We start from the raw sequence: 14,524 nt of genomic DNA on the forward strand, positions 1-14,524 counted from the left end.
ACAGGAAAATATTTTAAACTCCAGAGGCCTGGCCACTAAATGTGATCCCCTCATCCAAGGGAAGTCACGACCCAAAGCCTGCTCCACTGCTCTCAAACTGCGATTCTTTTAGTTTCAAACAAGGTATTTCAGAGCATCCCCTAGAAATAGCTCTAGCTCTGCCCTTTCTTCTGCCCACAGACTGTAACACTCATCTACCAATTACTGAAGTAGCTCCTTTAGTAGATTGTCCTGGATTGCGGAGGATCACAATGCCACGCTGCAAACCTGCCCCACAGCACTATGCTGAAAGGTTCCCTTAGTTGGTGGAAAAATGATTAAGGAGTTTACACAAAGATGAAGAACCGACTTTACGAAAACTTGATAAACATTTGAAGCACGTACGACTTATACTGCATGATCTGTTAAAGAATGGATATTTCACAAATAGTATAAAATGGCCCTGGACGCGGTTTCAATTCGTTCTTTAGCTGGTCGATTAACTGCACGCTAATTTTGTCCACCCACAAGTTATTTAATTACATGCGCTTTGGACTTTTTGTTTCATCTTCTGGGCACCCGAAGTTCTGATCCTTTTGTGCTTCTTCAACAAAGCCTCCGGACCACTGAGTTTGCGACTTCTGCTTTGTGCAGAGGACAATAAAACCTTCCCCAACATCAGCTAACCTCCTCGTGGCTGGGAGCGAAAGGCTTCGGGAATCACGCCTTCCCTCTCGCACCCATTCACTTAAAAGTCAAAAAGCTGGCAAGGCGTGCAGTACGGCGCGGGGCTGGTCCTGGCCCTCCTTTTACGTTTCGCCAGCAGCTCTTTTCTTATGGACGTAAACAGGAGGTTTTAAACACCCCTTCAATGTGCATGAAGAAGAATACGCACTTTAATGTCTAACCTTTACTAATATAGCCGTTACTAAATTTGGCTATTGTTTCTTCAAGCCCAAGCAAGTTCTCAGCCCCTATTTATCAAATCGGGTTTAATTCTCTCCTTCTTTCACCATCCGTACGCGCATTGGACAGCGGGAGCAAACAGACGGCGCTACTATTCCCAATCATAAAGGAACATTAATTTCACGCTAACCGGCTAAAACACGAGTGAGCTCATTCCTCCCTTCCCCGGCCCGCTGATGCGCCACCGCACCCGAGCATCCCCGCGAAAACTTTCCTCCCTCCCAGCCTCAACGATGCCGCCGGCTTCTTTCATCAATTATCGCGACACGTGTCGCAGGCGACTCTCGGCCGACACCGCGGTACCCGCACAGCCCCGCAACGAGCGGCGGGAGGGCGGATGCTCCGCGTGGGGAGATGCCGTGGGTTCCGGGGGGGTCTCCGCCGCCACCGGCCCGTACCGGGGGGGGATTCGCAATCCCCGCCAAGCCGGGCCCCGGCCCTGATTGGCCGCGTCGCGGCGGCGGAGGCGGCGGCGGCTGCCCGGGGCCGGGCGGCGGCGGCGGCGGGGGCCGGCGGAGGATGCCTTACCTTTCACCGAGCGGGGCTTGGCTTGCTTCCTCCTGGACATGTCCGGGCGCCGGGGCTTGTCCTCCTCCTCCTCGTGTTCCTCCCGTCCCTGCCTTCCCTTCCTCTCCCTGCTTTCTCTCTCCCTCCCCCCCACCACCACCTCCAAACTTTGCGAGGCGAAGCGGCAGCAGCGGGATCGATTATTTGATTTTCTCACTTCTTTCGCCTGTTGCAATGCGGCAAGTTCAACTCCTCTTTCCACCCCCTCGGGCACCTTCCCCCGGGAGAAAAAAAAAATAAAAAAAAAAAAAGAAAAATCACAGGCGCAACAGTTGCAATTTTTTTTCTTCTTGGTTTTTTGTTGTTGTTGTTGTTGTTGTTTGGGTTTTTTTTTTTTCCTTCCTTCCTTCCCCCCCCCACTTGGATGTGGAAATTCTCCCGATGCAAAGCGAGCCCGGCCCGCGCCCCCCACCCGCCTTTTTGTTCTCTTTAAAGTTTGCAGGCGCCCTGCGGCTCAGTCCGGCTCGCACTTTCGGAATAATAATAAAAAAAAAAAAAAAAAGGAAAAAAAAAAAAAGCAGCAGAGCCCTGCGCGGGGTCCCTGGCTTTGGGGTGGGGGAGGGCGCGCGGCGAAAACTGAGTGTCTAAACCCACGAGGAGCTCCGGCCCCGGCAATCCGGGGCGCTCCGGGGGTGCGACCTTGTTGCGATTTTCCTAAATCCTCCCCCGTCCGCGCTCGGCCCCCTCCCTCCCTCTCTGCCCGCTCGCCCCCGGCTGCCTCTCCCTTCCTCGCCCCCGCCGCTGGCCGGGGAGGGCGACGAGTCCTTTTTTATGCTGTCGGCGGGGGCCGAGGGGCGGCCGCCCCGTGTCCCCGGCGCGGCGCGGGCCGTGCGCGGCGCGGAGCTGGAGCTGGGCGGGCGGGCGGGTGGGCTCCCCGCGGCCGGCCGCGCTCGCCGCCGCCTTCCCCTGCACGCACGCACTTCGCGGAACAAGGTAAGTGCTTCTTTGCATCGATGCCGGGGCCGCTAGCTGCCTCCATGGGTTATTCGCTGGAAGGTGGCACCGCTCCTGCCTTCATTGCTGCCGCTGCTGCCGCTGCTGCCCTGGGTTTTTATTTTCTTTAGCTCTCGCCAGCCTCCCTCTCTTTTCTTTGTCCTGGCTCCTTTTCCTCCTCCTGATCTTGCTGCTGGGGCTGCAGTGCAGACACACATAATAAAGCCAGGCTTGGCTGGAAATGTAGCTGAGTCCCAGCAGGAGGATGTGAGGAGTGGAGTCCCGGCGGGGGAGCGCTCTGATCCCGTAGGGAGCCCCGCGCAGCCTGCGCCGATCAGACGGAGAGAGAGCCAACAGCACCGAGCCATGGACGGCCCGGGAAATACAGCGGCCGCCCGCAAAACGCGGACTCGCCGCCGCGGACCGGACTCGCCGCCGCGCGGAGCGGCGCGGAGCCCCCGCCCCGCGGGGTCCGGTCCCGGTCCCGCACCGCGCAGCCCCCGCCAAGGCGGGTCGGGCCGGGCCGGGCCGCCCATGATCCGCACCCGGGGCGGGGGCACTGAAATGTTCCCCCCGAGCGCGAACGGCTCAGCGGCCGCGGGAAAAGTCGCGGGCGGTTTTTAACACACGGACACACGCGCACACCCCCCTCCGCTGGGCTGTTCGTGCGGAGCTGGGAGGGAGAGTTATTTACTCTGCCTCTCCCGAGGTGTTAAATTTAGCAGGAGCTGGAGTCGCCCGCGCCTCTCCACTGGGAAGGTTTCTTCTAGAAAAATCCGAAGTGTTTTAAACTTGTCATCCCACGGAGCACTTGGTGCCAAGTTATGAATGAAATGACTCAAAATAAACGCTCCATGAGTTTCTTCTCCCACTTAGACGGGGTTCGTTCGTTTCACGGAGCCTTTACTGCAGTGTAGGAACAAGGTGCGTCCAGCACTTCATTTACTGAACCCCAACCAGCGTGCAAGGAACTGTCTCCAAACATCCTCTCCCCCACACGTGATGGGCCCGTGCCGTCGCGAGAGCCCGGACAATTGTAGGCCTGGACATCAAAAGAGAAAGTGTCCTGCATGGAAGGAATATGGGGTGAGATTTGCTAAGATCCAGTGAAAATAGTCCTGGCAGAGGGGCCCCGGCCTGGCGCTGGACCCAGGCCCCAGGGCAGTGGGGAGGATGCAGGGCTCTGCCCAGCCTGCGAGCTCAGATCAGACAGAGGGGTGCAGGGGGCTGTGTGAAGGCTCTGCTCTCCTGCTAGTGATCTCCACCTGGAAAATATCTTCCTCTTTTCTTCTTCCCACACACCAAAAGAAACCAAAGCAACTCAGGAATGAGTTTGTCATTTGATTGAGTTCAGTATAGAACTGTAATGATTTTTCTTAATGCAGCATCACATTTGAATTGATGTTTAGTGGTGATTTTCTGGTTTCTTAAGGTTTGACAGAAACTATATGGTTTATTAATGTCATAATAAAGGTTTATGGTTCCCTCCTATTGTATGATTCCAGATTACCACAATAGACTGGACATACAGTAAAAAATGTTTCCTATAACACCACTATAATCAATATACACTTCCTCCACCTCACTGCACTAGTAGCAAATTGGGGGTTCAGAAAGGCTAACCCAAGACAAGGATGAATTGCTAAAGAGCCCGTGGTCCCCAATCTGCTCCCAGTAAAAAATGGGGATAACTCTAGTTGATGGAGATTCACTACTACAAAAGCCAATGTGATAACAGTTCCTATAAAGAAATAAAAAAGGTTGACAAGGAAAAAAAATATTGTGATATGGATATACTGAAAAACACAGGATCATGGTAAATTTGGGCAGCGTGACCCTAGATTCATATCCATTCAGCATCAGAGTTGGATCAGGAACTGAATTACTTCTGTATCCTTGTCTTATTGGAGAGGCTTAATCCCCAGGCTATCAAATTGTTTCTGTTCTCTCACTGGCCCAATGAATATTTAATTATTCTTACAAAGCAGAACAGCTTCAGCAGGACAGATTCTCATCCCAGAATGTGCTGGCGGTTGGGCACTCTCAGAGGAGTTCAGAGACCCAAATTCAAATCCCTGTGCAATCAGGCAAGGAGGGGATTTCAATCTTAGTTTTACACATTCCACTTGGCAAGTAATTCCCAAGACCCATTGCCACCCTGAGCCCCTTTGCCATCCAGCCCTCTGCTCCCACATTTTCTATACTTTTTTAAGATAATCTTAAAACACACAATTAAAATGAACCGTTTCTACAACTTCCCCCTCTTTTTAAAATCCATTAAGAAATCTATAAATCTTCTTTTTAATTTTTTTTTTACCTTTTCTCTTGCCAGAAGGCCAGTTAGAAGGTTTATTTGCAAGGCCCTATCTGGTTCAGAGCAAGGTGAGGAGCCCTGGTCTGAGCATCCCCAACTCCTCCCATTAAACTAGTTCAAGTTCACTCTCACAGCTGTCCTCAAGGCAGCAGCACCCTTGCAACCCCTGCCTTCCATGCTGGCATCTGTTGGAAAAATACCCAGTTTATAGCTAAAGAAAGCGGGAAGGCGTGTTTGACAGAAAAAAATGAATCACGTACATAAATCTGTCTTTAAATGTGGCACACACATATATAATTATTAATTCATCCCTCTCTATTATCTTCAAACCCAGCAATACACAGATTTCCTCCAGGCCCTGCTCTGTAAGTACATCTCTGCTCCACAGAGTTTTCCAACATGTGCCTAAATGCTTTGCTGCTCTATTGTCACAACACATCATTTGTGCATCTCCTCCAGATATATGTACAGGGAGTTTATGTGGTCCCACAGCCACTCTTAAGCAAAGAAAGCCCCATAACCCTATTGAGCCCCCCAGAGAAATGCAGAGTTCACCCATCCAGGCTCTCTTCCCAACACCAGAACTTAAACTCATATTGTTATTAAAACAGATACATTCCAAGAGCGCTAATAACAAGGGAAGACTTCACAGGCTTTATTAAAATATTTAAGGCAAATGACACCAGCCTGTGTGCTAATTTAATAAAAATACATTTAATAATTTAATTTCATTATGGTAATTTAAGAATGCAATAAAAATACATTTTGAATCTCTTATCAATCTTGTTCCCTCACAGATGCCTTTCCTTTTTATTCTGGGGAATTTCAATAAAAGCACAAAGCCAAGAGTGCCAGAGAGCAGAGCTGTTCTCTCCGGGAGAGAACCAAAAGCCCTCCTGCAGCTCCAAATGACGTCCGTGTCTCATCAGGTCGCTGGGGCAATTTGGATGCCGGATTCTCTGCTTGTAACCCCTTTTGGGAATGTCATTGTTCTATATTATACATGACACAGATCCTATACTATACACAACGCAGCTGCTGGTGAGAGGGAACCAGTCCTGAGATGCCGCGGAGCCCCCCGAGCTCAGCATGGCTTGTCTGAAGATGGGATTTGCTGGTGGAGGCATCCGCCACCTCCTCCATCAAATTTCCCATCCAAGCCCCGTGAGGCTGACACGGAGGCACCAAACCCTGATCTGCAGGGACACGGTGGTCCCTGCCCCTCCACTTGCTGCCATGCTTCTCCTCAAAGGCACCAGCACTGGTATGAATGCGCTCCCTTTTCTAGGGAAACCGATACACGCACTCACTTTTCATGCCAGAGAACTCAAGGTGATGATCTCATTTCGCTCTGCTCTCTTCTGCCACGTGCATGCACAGTGAACATAATTTTTAAAGTTTGATGACATTTTCAGGAAGATACTACCCATAGTAATAGTGACAATGAGATCTTTTCTCTTTGGATAGTGGTTACACCATCCCGCTCTCTCGCGGTATTATTCCATCCACACCGGACGGAGAGTGACGGGAATATTAGCACTTCGGCTTGAGTTTTCCCAAAACAGTTGTGTATAAGGCAGAGAGCTGGCAAAAGAAAATGTTATCTCACGTGGTCCCACCCTGGCAGCATTATAGGAATCTGATGGTTTGGTTTTTCTCTGGAAAATGCAGGCAGGACTATGTCTCTTTATAGCATATAGATTGCATTCAGTATTGAGAGCAAAACCCTATACATTTCTATATAGAGGCAATTATTTTGAAAGTGTTTCAGAGTCAGTTTTAAATTACAAGTTACATAAAAATAGTACAGTTGTGTAAAGGCAAAAATAGAAACTTTGTGAAAGCTGGGAAGTTCAACAAGGGCTAAGGGAATTAGGCACCCAATAGACGAAGCCTGCTTCGAGAAATCCAGCCTCAGTAAGGATTTAAACTTTATAAAGTCAAAAAGAGGAATACTTTCAACACATAAAAGACTGATCTGGTGAACACCCATGACCAGGCAGCAAGGAAAGATCACCTTAATTGTGGAGCAGCCAGTAACAGAGTCAACCTTAAATTAAAGAATATATCATACACATAGACCTAATTAAGAGATGCTGCATAATATCTAAGCAGTGTGGCAAAATGGTTGTGCCCCAGAAAAAGCCATACTGCACATCTGATCAGAGGGTGCAGCTAAAAAGACCATACAAAATGGGAATTGAGCACTGCCAAGGCCTGGGGTGCCCACGGCAGGAAGTGCTCTGGCTGAGGTTTGACAGAGGTGGGTGAACACCTGAGCTCTCTGGCTGTGCAAAGGAATACAGGCACATGCAGGAAACTATTAAAGGACTGAATTATTTCTTAAAAGAGATAATGTTTTCAAAGCACACAGCACAATGCAATCATTCAGCAGAGAGTCAAATGTCACAGTGGATACAGCTGCAAGACAGCGTCGCTCTTTATTTACAGTAAAATATGTCAAATAGGGAACACAAAGGCATCGTCGGGATAAACATGGGACTGGAGCACACAAAGGCAGGCGGCATCCACAGTGCATCAGACAACCTGAATAAAAGCCCCGACTACAATACCAGCCCAGTTTCTATGGTGCTCTCGAGTTAATGCCTCCGAACATTTTACATAAATAAATAACTGGCATCCCACATTTTAGTCGTAAGAGAGGACTGACATAGTCTGAAATTCGGGCTACAGAGCAGCAGAAACTAGAGGCGTTCCAGGGGGAGGATGTGCACAGAAAGGAAAGGCTTCGCTTGAAGAATCCTTGGTGTGTCTGCAGGCAGGATCCATCCAGAGTGCCTGAGTTTACACTTTGGGAAGTTACAGTGAAAAAGGATTGAGATGTAATCCAAGAGCATTAAAAAACAAAGGGAAGGTTTCACTGTGAAACACATTTTACTAGGCACAGGACTAGGAGTCTGTTTCATGGGCATGCATGCCATGTGCACCAGTATTAGCATTCATACATCTCTAATAAGGACAGTGATTTTAAATTCTTTTTCACTTGTGTATAGCTCTTCTATCAGTCATTTTTCCTTGTGTTAAAGAAGACATACAATAGTCTCAAATCAAGACAGAGTAAGTTGTGGAGTTAGTGACATTTTTGAAAAATACTACTGGAGCTGAATGTAGCTCAAATATCACAAAATACCCATCTGTAGATGAATCACACCCCCCACCCCCCCCCCCCAGTTACAGTAAAACTGTTATCATTACTGATAACAGTTCTAAAAGAACAGGCTGTGCAATACCCTACAAATACAAGCAGGTATTTCCCCTTCCCGTAGCACAAAAGCAAAGTGTTAATTTTGGCCTCTGTTCCAATTAGATGCCATAGGAAACGGTGTGGGAGTCAGGCAGAGGATCTGCACTTCATGACAAAACCACCTTTAGCACAAAGAATTTTCCAGGCTCTGCATCTGCCTTTTGAATATTCCTGTAATCATAACTTATAGCATTATAATATTACTTAATAAGTTACGATGTTTAGTATAAGAAAGTATTATGTTTCCATATTTTTATCACAGCTCAGAGAAAGTATCTCCTTGTGATCAACATATTCTAGGCTCTTTTCATTCCCGCTGGATGTGGGTCTGTACTGCTGCTCAAAAGACATAAGGAATAAAAAATACTTTCTTCACTTGAATTAGTTAAAAGCGAGTGAAGCCCTGGTGTAGGAAAAGTGCCCTGGGGTGAGCTATCCAGTGAAGGTATGTCACAGGCTGGCTCCAGCTGCTGGCTCCAGCACAGGCCCTTGTCCCTCACCCTCTCCTTGATGTCTGCTCAGCTCTGCAAGCTCCGACTAGGCATTTCTGCAATGAGGATGGGTCACTGCATCTCTTTCCCCGTGAGAGCAGTTCACTGTGTCCACTGAGACCCCTCCTTATCAGGGCTGTGATCAAAGAGCTCATTCACTTTAGGGGGCTTTGTTACTCGGGTGGAAGCTCCCCTTGTACTCGACAGGCATCTTCACTGCTGTCTGACCAGCAGCAGTGGCCAAAAACACGATATGGGATTTAAAATTTTCTTTACATTTCTGCCAGCATTGCTGACTGGGATAATGTTGAGATACAGAGACCGAAAGTCATCTGAAATGACAAGTGGAGGAGCTGGAGAAGAGAGGCGCAGTAAGGTCAGCACCGGGAGCTTAGCAAGGGGCTCCAGGAGCTGCAGGGCAAACCATAGCAGCAGCCTTCAAGGCTGTTCATTCTCCACCACAACAAAGCCATTTAAGCGCACTCTTTAAGCTGAATGCTGTGTACTTTTACATAACTGAAGGAGAACAAATACCCCATTAGCAGATAATTAGCACTTGGGCTCAGAGTACTTATTTAGGGTATTATGGATCGACCTCCAGCATTAGGAGTGATTCATGTCCTCCATATATTCAGGCATCCTTGTTTCTTTTTATGATTATAAATTTCTGTGCCATGTGTCTGTGTAATGCTTAAGAGATGTTCGGAGTTACACTCCAGAGATAGAAGACTTCTCTATCTAGAGAAAAGATTTAGCAATGTTAATAACTAATAGTGGGCACATCACCTTTCCTTCCACCTTACAGTCAAGCAGTCCCATTCACACTAGCCCGGGATCATCTCTCGAAGTGGATGGCGGACTTTTTCAGTCGTTAAGCCCGGTCCCAGCAGGGGTTAGGAAGTCCTGTGAGGCCTTGGGGCAAACTCACCCCGGGAACTGGACCTGGCAGCACCCACTCTATGGAACTCAAAATGTGGTATCAAAGACTGCTGAACACAACCAAGCAGCTGCCGTCCGGACCACGCTCCTACCAGCAGCCAAAGAGCAACCTGTCGCCAGGGTCCAGGCTCTTAAAAGCATTTTACACGGGTAGCTTGCCTAAAAAGTCCTACATTTCCAAAGGCTTCTGCCCCACTGGTATGTTCCCAATAAAATAACAAGGAGAAGCAACCTCTCCCCACCTCTGTTTCCTCATAAAGCAAGCAAGAATAGTAATACCTGACCATATTTCCAATCCTGCCAGCATCAGCCAGCCATCTACGACTGCTGCTTCTAAAAAAAGCACCTTTGCACCAAAACCTTCTCACCCTCGAGATTGTCTTTGCCATGAAAACCATCACTGGCACCTTTGGCAAGCAGTGGTATGAAGCTGATGCTCACAACTGCAGTATACTGTGTCCCAGCTCAGCCTGTCCATGCCCAACATCCCCCTCACAGGAGATGCTGCCTCTGCACCCTCTGAGCTGTTCACGGGTTCAGGAAAGCAAAGTCCAAACAGCGGCTTCACATTAAATCAAGCAGCTTGAGGACGGGCAGCCAAGCTTCTGCTGTCACCTCCTCTTCCAGCTCCTTCCCACTGCACCGAAGAAAAGAAAACTGAAACACAAATCAAGTCCTATTCTACAAAATTAATAGTTTCCACTTGCTTCTTTTCTGTGTCTGCTTTCACTCTGTAATTACGCAAAAAGACGCAGCGTACTGCGTGGTGCTATTGATTAACAAACCCCACAGCTGCACAGGCAGACCCGCAGGCAGTTTTGAAAGAGGCATTTTAAAGAAAGTTTGTTCTTTAATACTGAGATATTTATGGTACCCCCTCTGATTTGATGTGATAACATGGATGAGGTTGTCGTGTGGAGCAGGTGGCAGAGTGAGGACATGCAGTTTTTATTCTTGCAAAAAACTTCATAAGAAAGTTATCTCCTTGCTGTTGAACAGAAAATTACTGAATAGAAAATTATCTCATCGCTATTGAATAATGATGCCAAAAACCCAGGGAAAAGATCTCATTCTCTATTAAGTTTGGTAAGATTTATCAAATAGTTTCTATAGAATCTGCCCAGGTTTCTACAGATCTCTAGGCTTCATCTCTCCAGAGGGTTTTGGAAGGCTCACAGAATATTTTCCTATTATCAACCCCATTGATGTCCTGTTTAAATTTTATGATTGGCAGTGTTTATTTTTCTCTTATTAGGACTCCTTTCTTAGATAGAAAAGAATAAGACTTACCAGCAATAAGGCTTACAGTCAGCTGGGCAAAATAGTAGAGGCCAGAAGGTTTAAAGAGAACTGGGTTTGTTTACTTTTATTTTTAGGGCTTTATTTTTAAATCCTAAAGCGCATTTTTTGAATGCAGAAGTGCAGATTCTCAAGGCAAATATAACAACACCGCATAAAAAAATGTCCTGCTGTTTATTTTATTTGGTTATCTTGCTATGTTGCTCGGTATTATTGTTCTGTCCTCCAATGAGGCACCAAATGCCCAGGGCCCCAGCGCCTGGCGTTTCCCAGAGGCGAGCACAGACATCCACGAGGGCTGTGAAGAACTCCCCACCCCTGAAGCCCGCACACTTCTCTGGGCAACCACCACCGCTGCCTTGGGGACCAGCCTCCCGGGGACTGCCAGGTGGCTCTGGGCTTTCTCGGGTCGGCACTGCCCTGGGGGTCCAGCTGGCCTGGCACGGCCTGGCACGGCCTGGCACGGCACGGCACGGCACGGCACGGCACAGCACCGGGGCAGTTCGAACAGCGCCGCGCTGCTGCCGGGCACGGAGGGGGCAGCGAGGACCGCTCTGGCGGCGGCAGCGGTGGCGAGTGCTCCTGCCTGCAGATCCCGGGGGAACGCCGAGCCCAAAATGGCCATTGGCTCGGAACTCATCTCCACTCGGGGAACAACATGATGCCAGGTCCCGGCATGTCTTCTCGAAAGAGGAAAAAACCACACCTCCGCGGAGCCGCGCCGTGGGAAAGGAGCCCGGTGCAGCATTTGGGAGGCCGCAGCTCTCTGGGGCCGTGCCCGGCCCCGGGGGCAGCAGCTCGGGGGGGCTCCCGGCGGCACAGCCGGGGCGCGGGGGCCACGCTGGGAGCAGCTGGACAGGCCACGAATTCCTGCCGGCGGCCGGCCCGGCGGGGCATAGCAACGGGAGCCGGGGGAGGAACGGGAAGCAGCGGGAGCTGTGAGAAAGCGAGCGGCGCCGCGGGCGAGGCAGGGGACGGAGCGGGGGAGCGGAGGAGGAGGAGGAGGAGGAGGAGGAGGAGGAGGAGGAGGCAGGGGCGGCCGGGCCGGGGTGCGAGGCGGCGGCTTGGGCACGGCCCCCTCTCCGGGGCAGCCGTACGACATTCTAACCCGCCGGTTTGAGCCCGCTCGGGTTCGTGCCAGCGCGCCCCGGGCTCGGCCCGAGAGCCCCTGGAGACACCCCCGCGCTGCCGCCAGCCCCGCAGCGGGGGTCGGGGGCCCGGGGGCCCTGCTGCCCCCCTGCCGGCACAGGGAGTGCCCTCCCGCAGGGTTTGGCCGCCCGCCTCTCACAGCGCCGCTGTCTCAGCCGGGGCTGTGGAGCAGCATCGCTCCCGTGGGCACGGAGGGCTTTGGAAGAGCCGCGGCTCCTCCGCTCGGCGCAGCCATGGCAGCTCCGCGCAGGGTCCAGCTCCCGAGGGGAACCAGCCTCGGTGGGGGCAGGCATTGTGCTGCCAAACGGATTTCATGTCAGAAAGGATGCTCTACTGCACCGGTTTGTTCCTCTGCGTGAAGAAATTTTTAATCAAACTGCAGAGGAGACACAATAGCTGTACAGATACATTAAATATCTAGTTACTACGCAATAAATAATTAATAAAGTTAATCTATTTCACGATACTCTGGTCAAGTCATACCCTTAAAACCGATCAATAGTAATAAGACATAACATTTGTATGAGCCTTCTCTTTGCTGTGTGATCATTAATAACCAACAGCTGAGCATTCCCGATACCACAGGCCAGCAAAAACTTAAAGAATTTTCGATTGTATCAATAATTCTGTTTTTAGTTTGTTAAATGCTCCTGAAGTGTACGGCCTATCTAGGAGGCACATAGGCTGGGGTTTCCAAATGAGTTTAGGTAAGCTAAATGCCAAGCTCCTGTTGACTTTCAATGGAAATAAATTCCCAGCAAGTCCAAGCCTTTTCAAAACCTCAGCCTTCATATTTTTTGAAAGTTACACATACATAGTGCCAGGTTTTTAACACTGTCCTAGTTTTAGCTGGGGACAGGGTCCTCTTCTATATAAGAAAGCAAACAAACAAAAGAACGTAGTTTAGGAACTGGAGAATATTGCTTATTTGTATGAAATTTACAAAAGTTTGTATAAAGTTTACAAAACTATCACCACAATTTCTATTTCAGAAAGAACTCTCGGCTGGAGGATACCACAGGGCTGTGAGACATTTCAGAACGTAGCAACAACTGTCCTGACTTCCTCAGGAGTTAAATTAAAATAGTTCCCAACACGCAGCGATTTGGAGGGGGAGATTTGCCCCCCACAGGGTGAGACATGGGGGGGGGGGGGGGGGGGGGGGGGCTGGCACTCCTCCCAGGCCACTCTCACTGCTCTGGGTGGCCACATGCATGGGAGCTTGAGCACCAATCCCTTGGAGGAAGCAACTGAGCTGAAGCCAAGACACTGAGTTTTCTGCAGATCAGCACCCTCCAGCTGGCCCAGGCTGCCCACAGCCATAGCTGCCCCCAGGCTTTCAGCGGGGTGAGCCACACCTCAGGCTGCTGCCTCAGGCACTGCCATGGTAGGAGGAAAAGATGGCTTGTACCTCCCAGGGTCAGTGGCACCAGCCCAGGACGGCCACAGAGGTTTGCCAGTGGGTCTCATCCCCCTCTTCTGTTCTGGGAGTTCTGCACTGTTTGAGTGCACCCTGTCCATCACCACCACAGGGCTCCTGTCGCAGTCAGGGCAGGGGTTGTTCCCAGGCACTCTCTGCAGCTCCTCCTGCTCCTGGGAGCTACTAACTTCTGTGTGAAGAAGCGAGTTTGCCTCTTCAGGGTATTTTTCGCAGTTACATGCCCAATGAGCACAGGAAAAAAAGGCAGCCTACCTGGATGGGAACAGGTCACCGAGACACAGTGATGGTTGGTGACAAGCCAAGGCTTGCCAAGGCAGCCAGTGCCAGAGCTAGCCATGACATGGACTGCCTCTAAACCCCATGGCATTGCCCTGCTGCCAGCCCACCCTTCCCCTGTGCAGTGAGCTCTGACAGTGGCTGTGAGCAGGCCCCCGGTGCAGCCGTACCCCCCTCAGCCCATTCCCGCAGTGCTGTGCTCGCAGGGTGTGCGTGGCCACCCCCAGCACCGAGCACCGGGGCCACGCTGGGACAGCTGAACTAAAGAGCCGCAGGAGGAAGAACACAAGAGCTTTGTAGAAATATGTATTTTTACATCAGAGTCCTTTGTATATACAAAAAAATCCCACCCTGCTGTGCTAGGAGAAAAAAAAGTCCTGTGGGCATTTCAGACCAACCTATTTTATTAATGCAAACTGCCAGACTCAACATGTGTGGCAGCTTGAAAAATAAGAGGCCGGGAAGGAGGAATGCATCCATGGTAAGAACTCCTCAGGCCGGTTAGTCACATTGCTCCTAGCTGGAGATCAGAAATAGAGGTGGGCAAGTGATAGTGATGCAAAACAAAGGTGTCTGTAATTCGAAGTGGGTTTTGCCAACTCAGCCTAGGGCTGTACTGTACGTGCCTTTTCCTTACTGTCAGATGACCTGAGAATTCATGGACAAAACAGTAACAGCAAACATGTTTGGATGTGGGAAAATGTCTTTGGCAACTGCTGCCTACATTTGCACAGCTGAGTGTGTACACCTGGAACACGGCTGCTTATGTCCTAGCTGGACTTACACAGCCAAGAGCTAACTGCCCTGTAAGGCATCAGTGTGAAATATTCATATAATAGTCCAGTGTACAATTTTAGGAGATTTCAAAGGATTTCAGAATAACTGCATATCAGAAAACATCTATA

At 49.9% G+C, this 14,524-nt stretch overlaps 1 protein-coding gene across 2 annotated transcripts in view; it reads right to left on the reverse strand.

The window, feature by feature from the left end:
• ZNF423 (zinc finger protein 423) overlaps positions 1 to 2,185 on the reverse strand; it is a 227,376-nt gene extending 225,191 nt beyond the window's left edge. For both annotated transcript variants that reach the window (XM_032701392.1, XM_032701391.1), the window contains exon 1: positions 1,474 to 2,185. In XM_032701392.1, the coding sequence (XP_032557283.1) occupies positions 1,474 to 1,513 (40 nt within the window). In that variant the 5' untranslated portion in view covers positions 1,514 to 2,185. The remainder of the gene's footprint in view (positions 1 to 1,473) is intronic.
• Positions 2,186 to 14,524: the final 12,339 nt, after the last annotated feature.

Source organism: Chiroxiphia lanceolata, chromosome 13 (genome assembly GCF_009829145.1).
Source record: "Chiroxiphia lanceolata isolate bChiLan1 chromosome 13, bChiLan1.pri, whole genome shotgun sequence".
Lineage (NCBI taxonomy): Eukaryota > Metazoa > Chordata > Aves > Passeriformes > Pipridae > Chiroxiphia > Chiroxiphia lanceolata.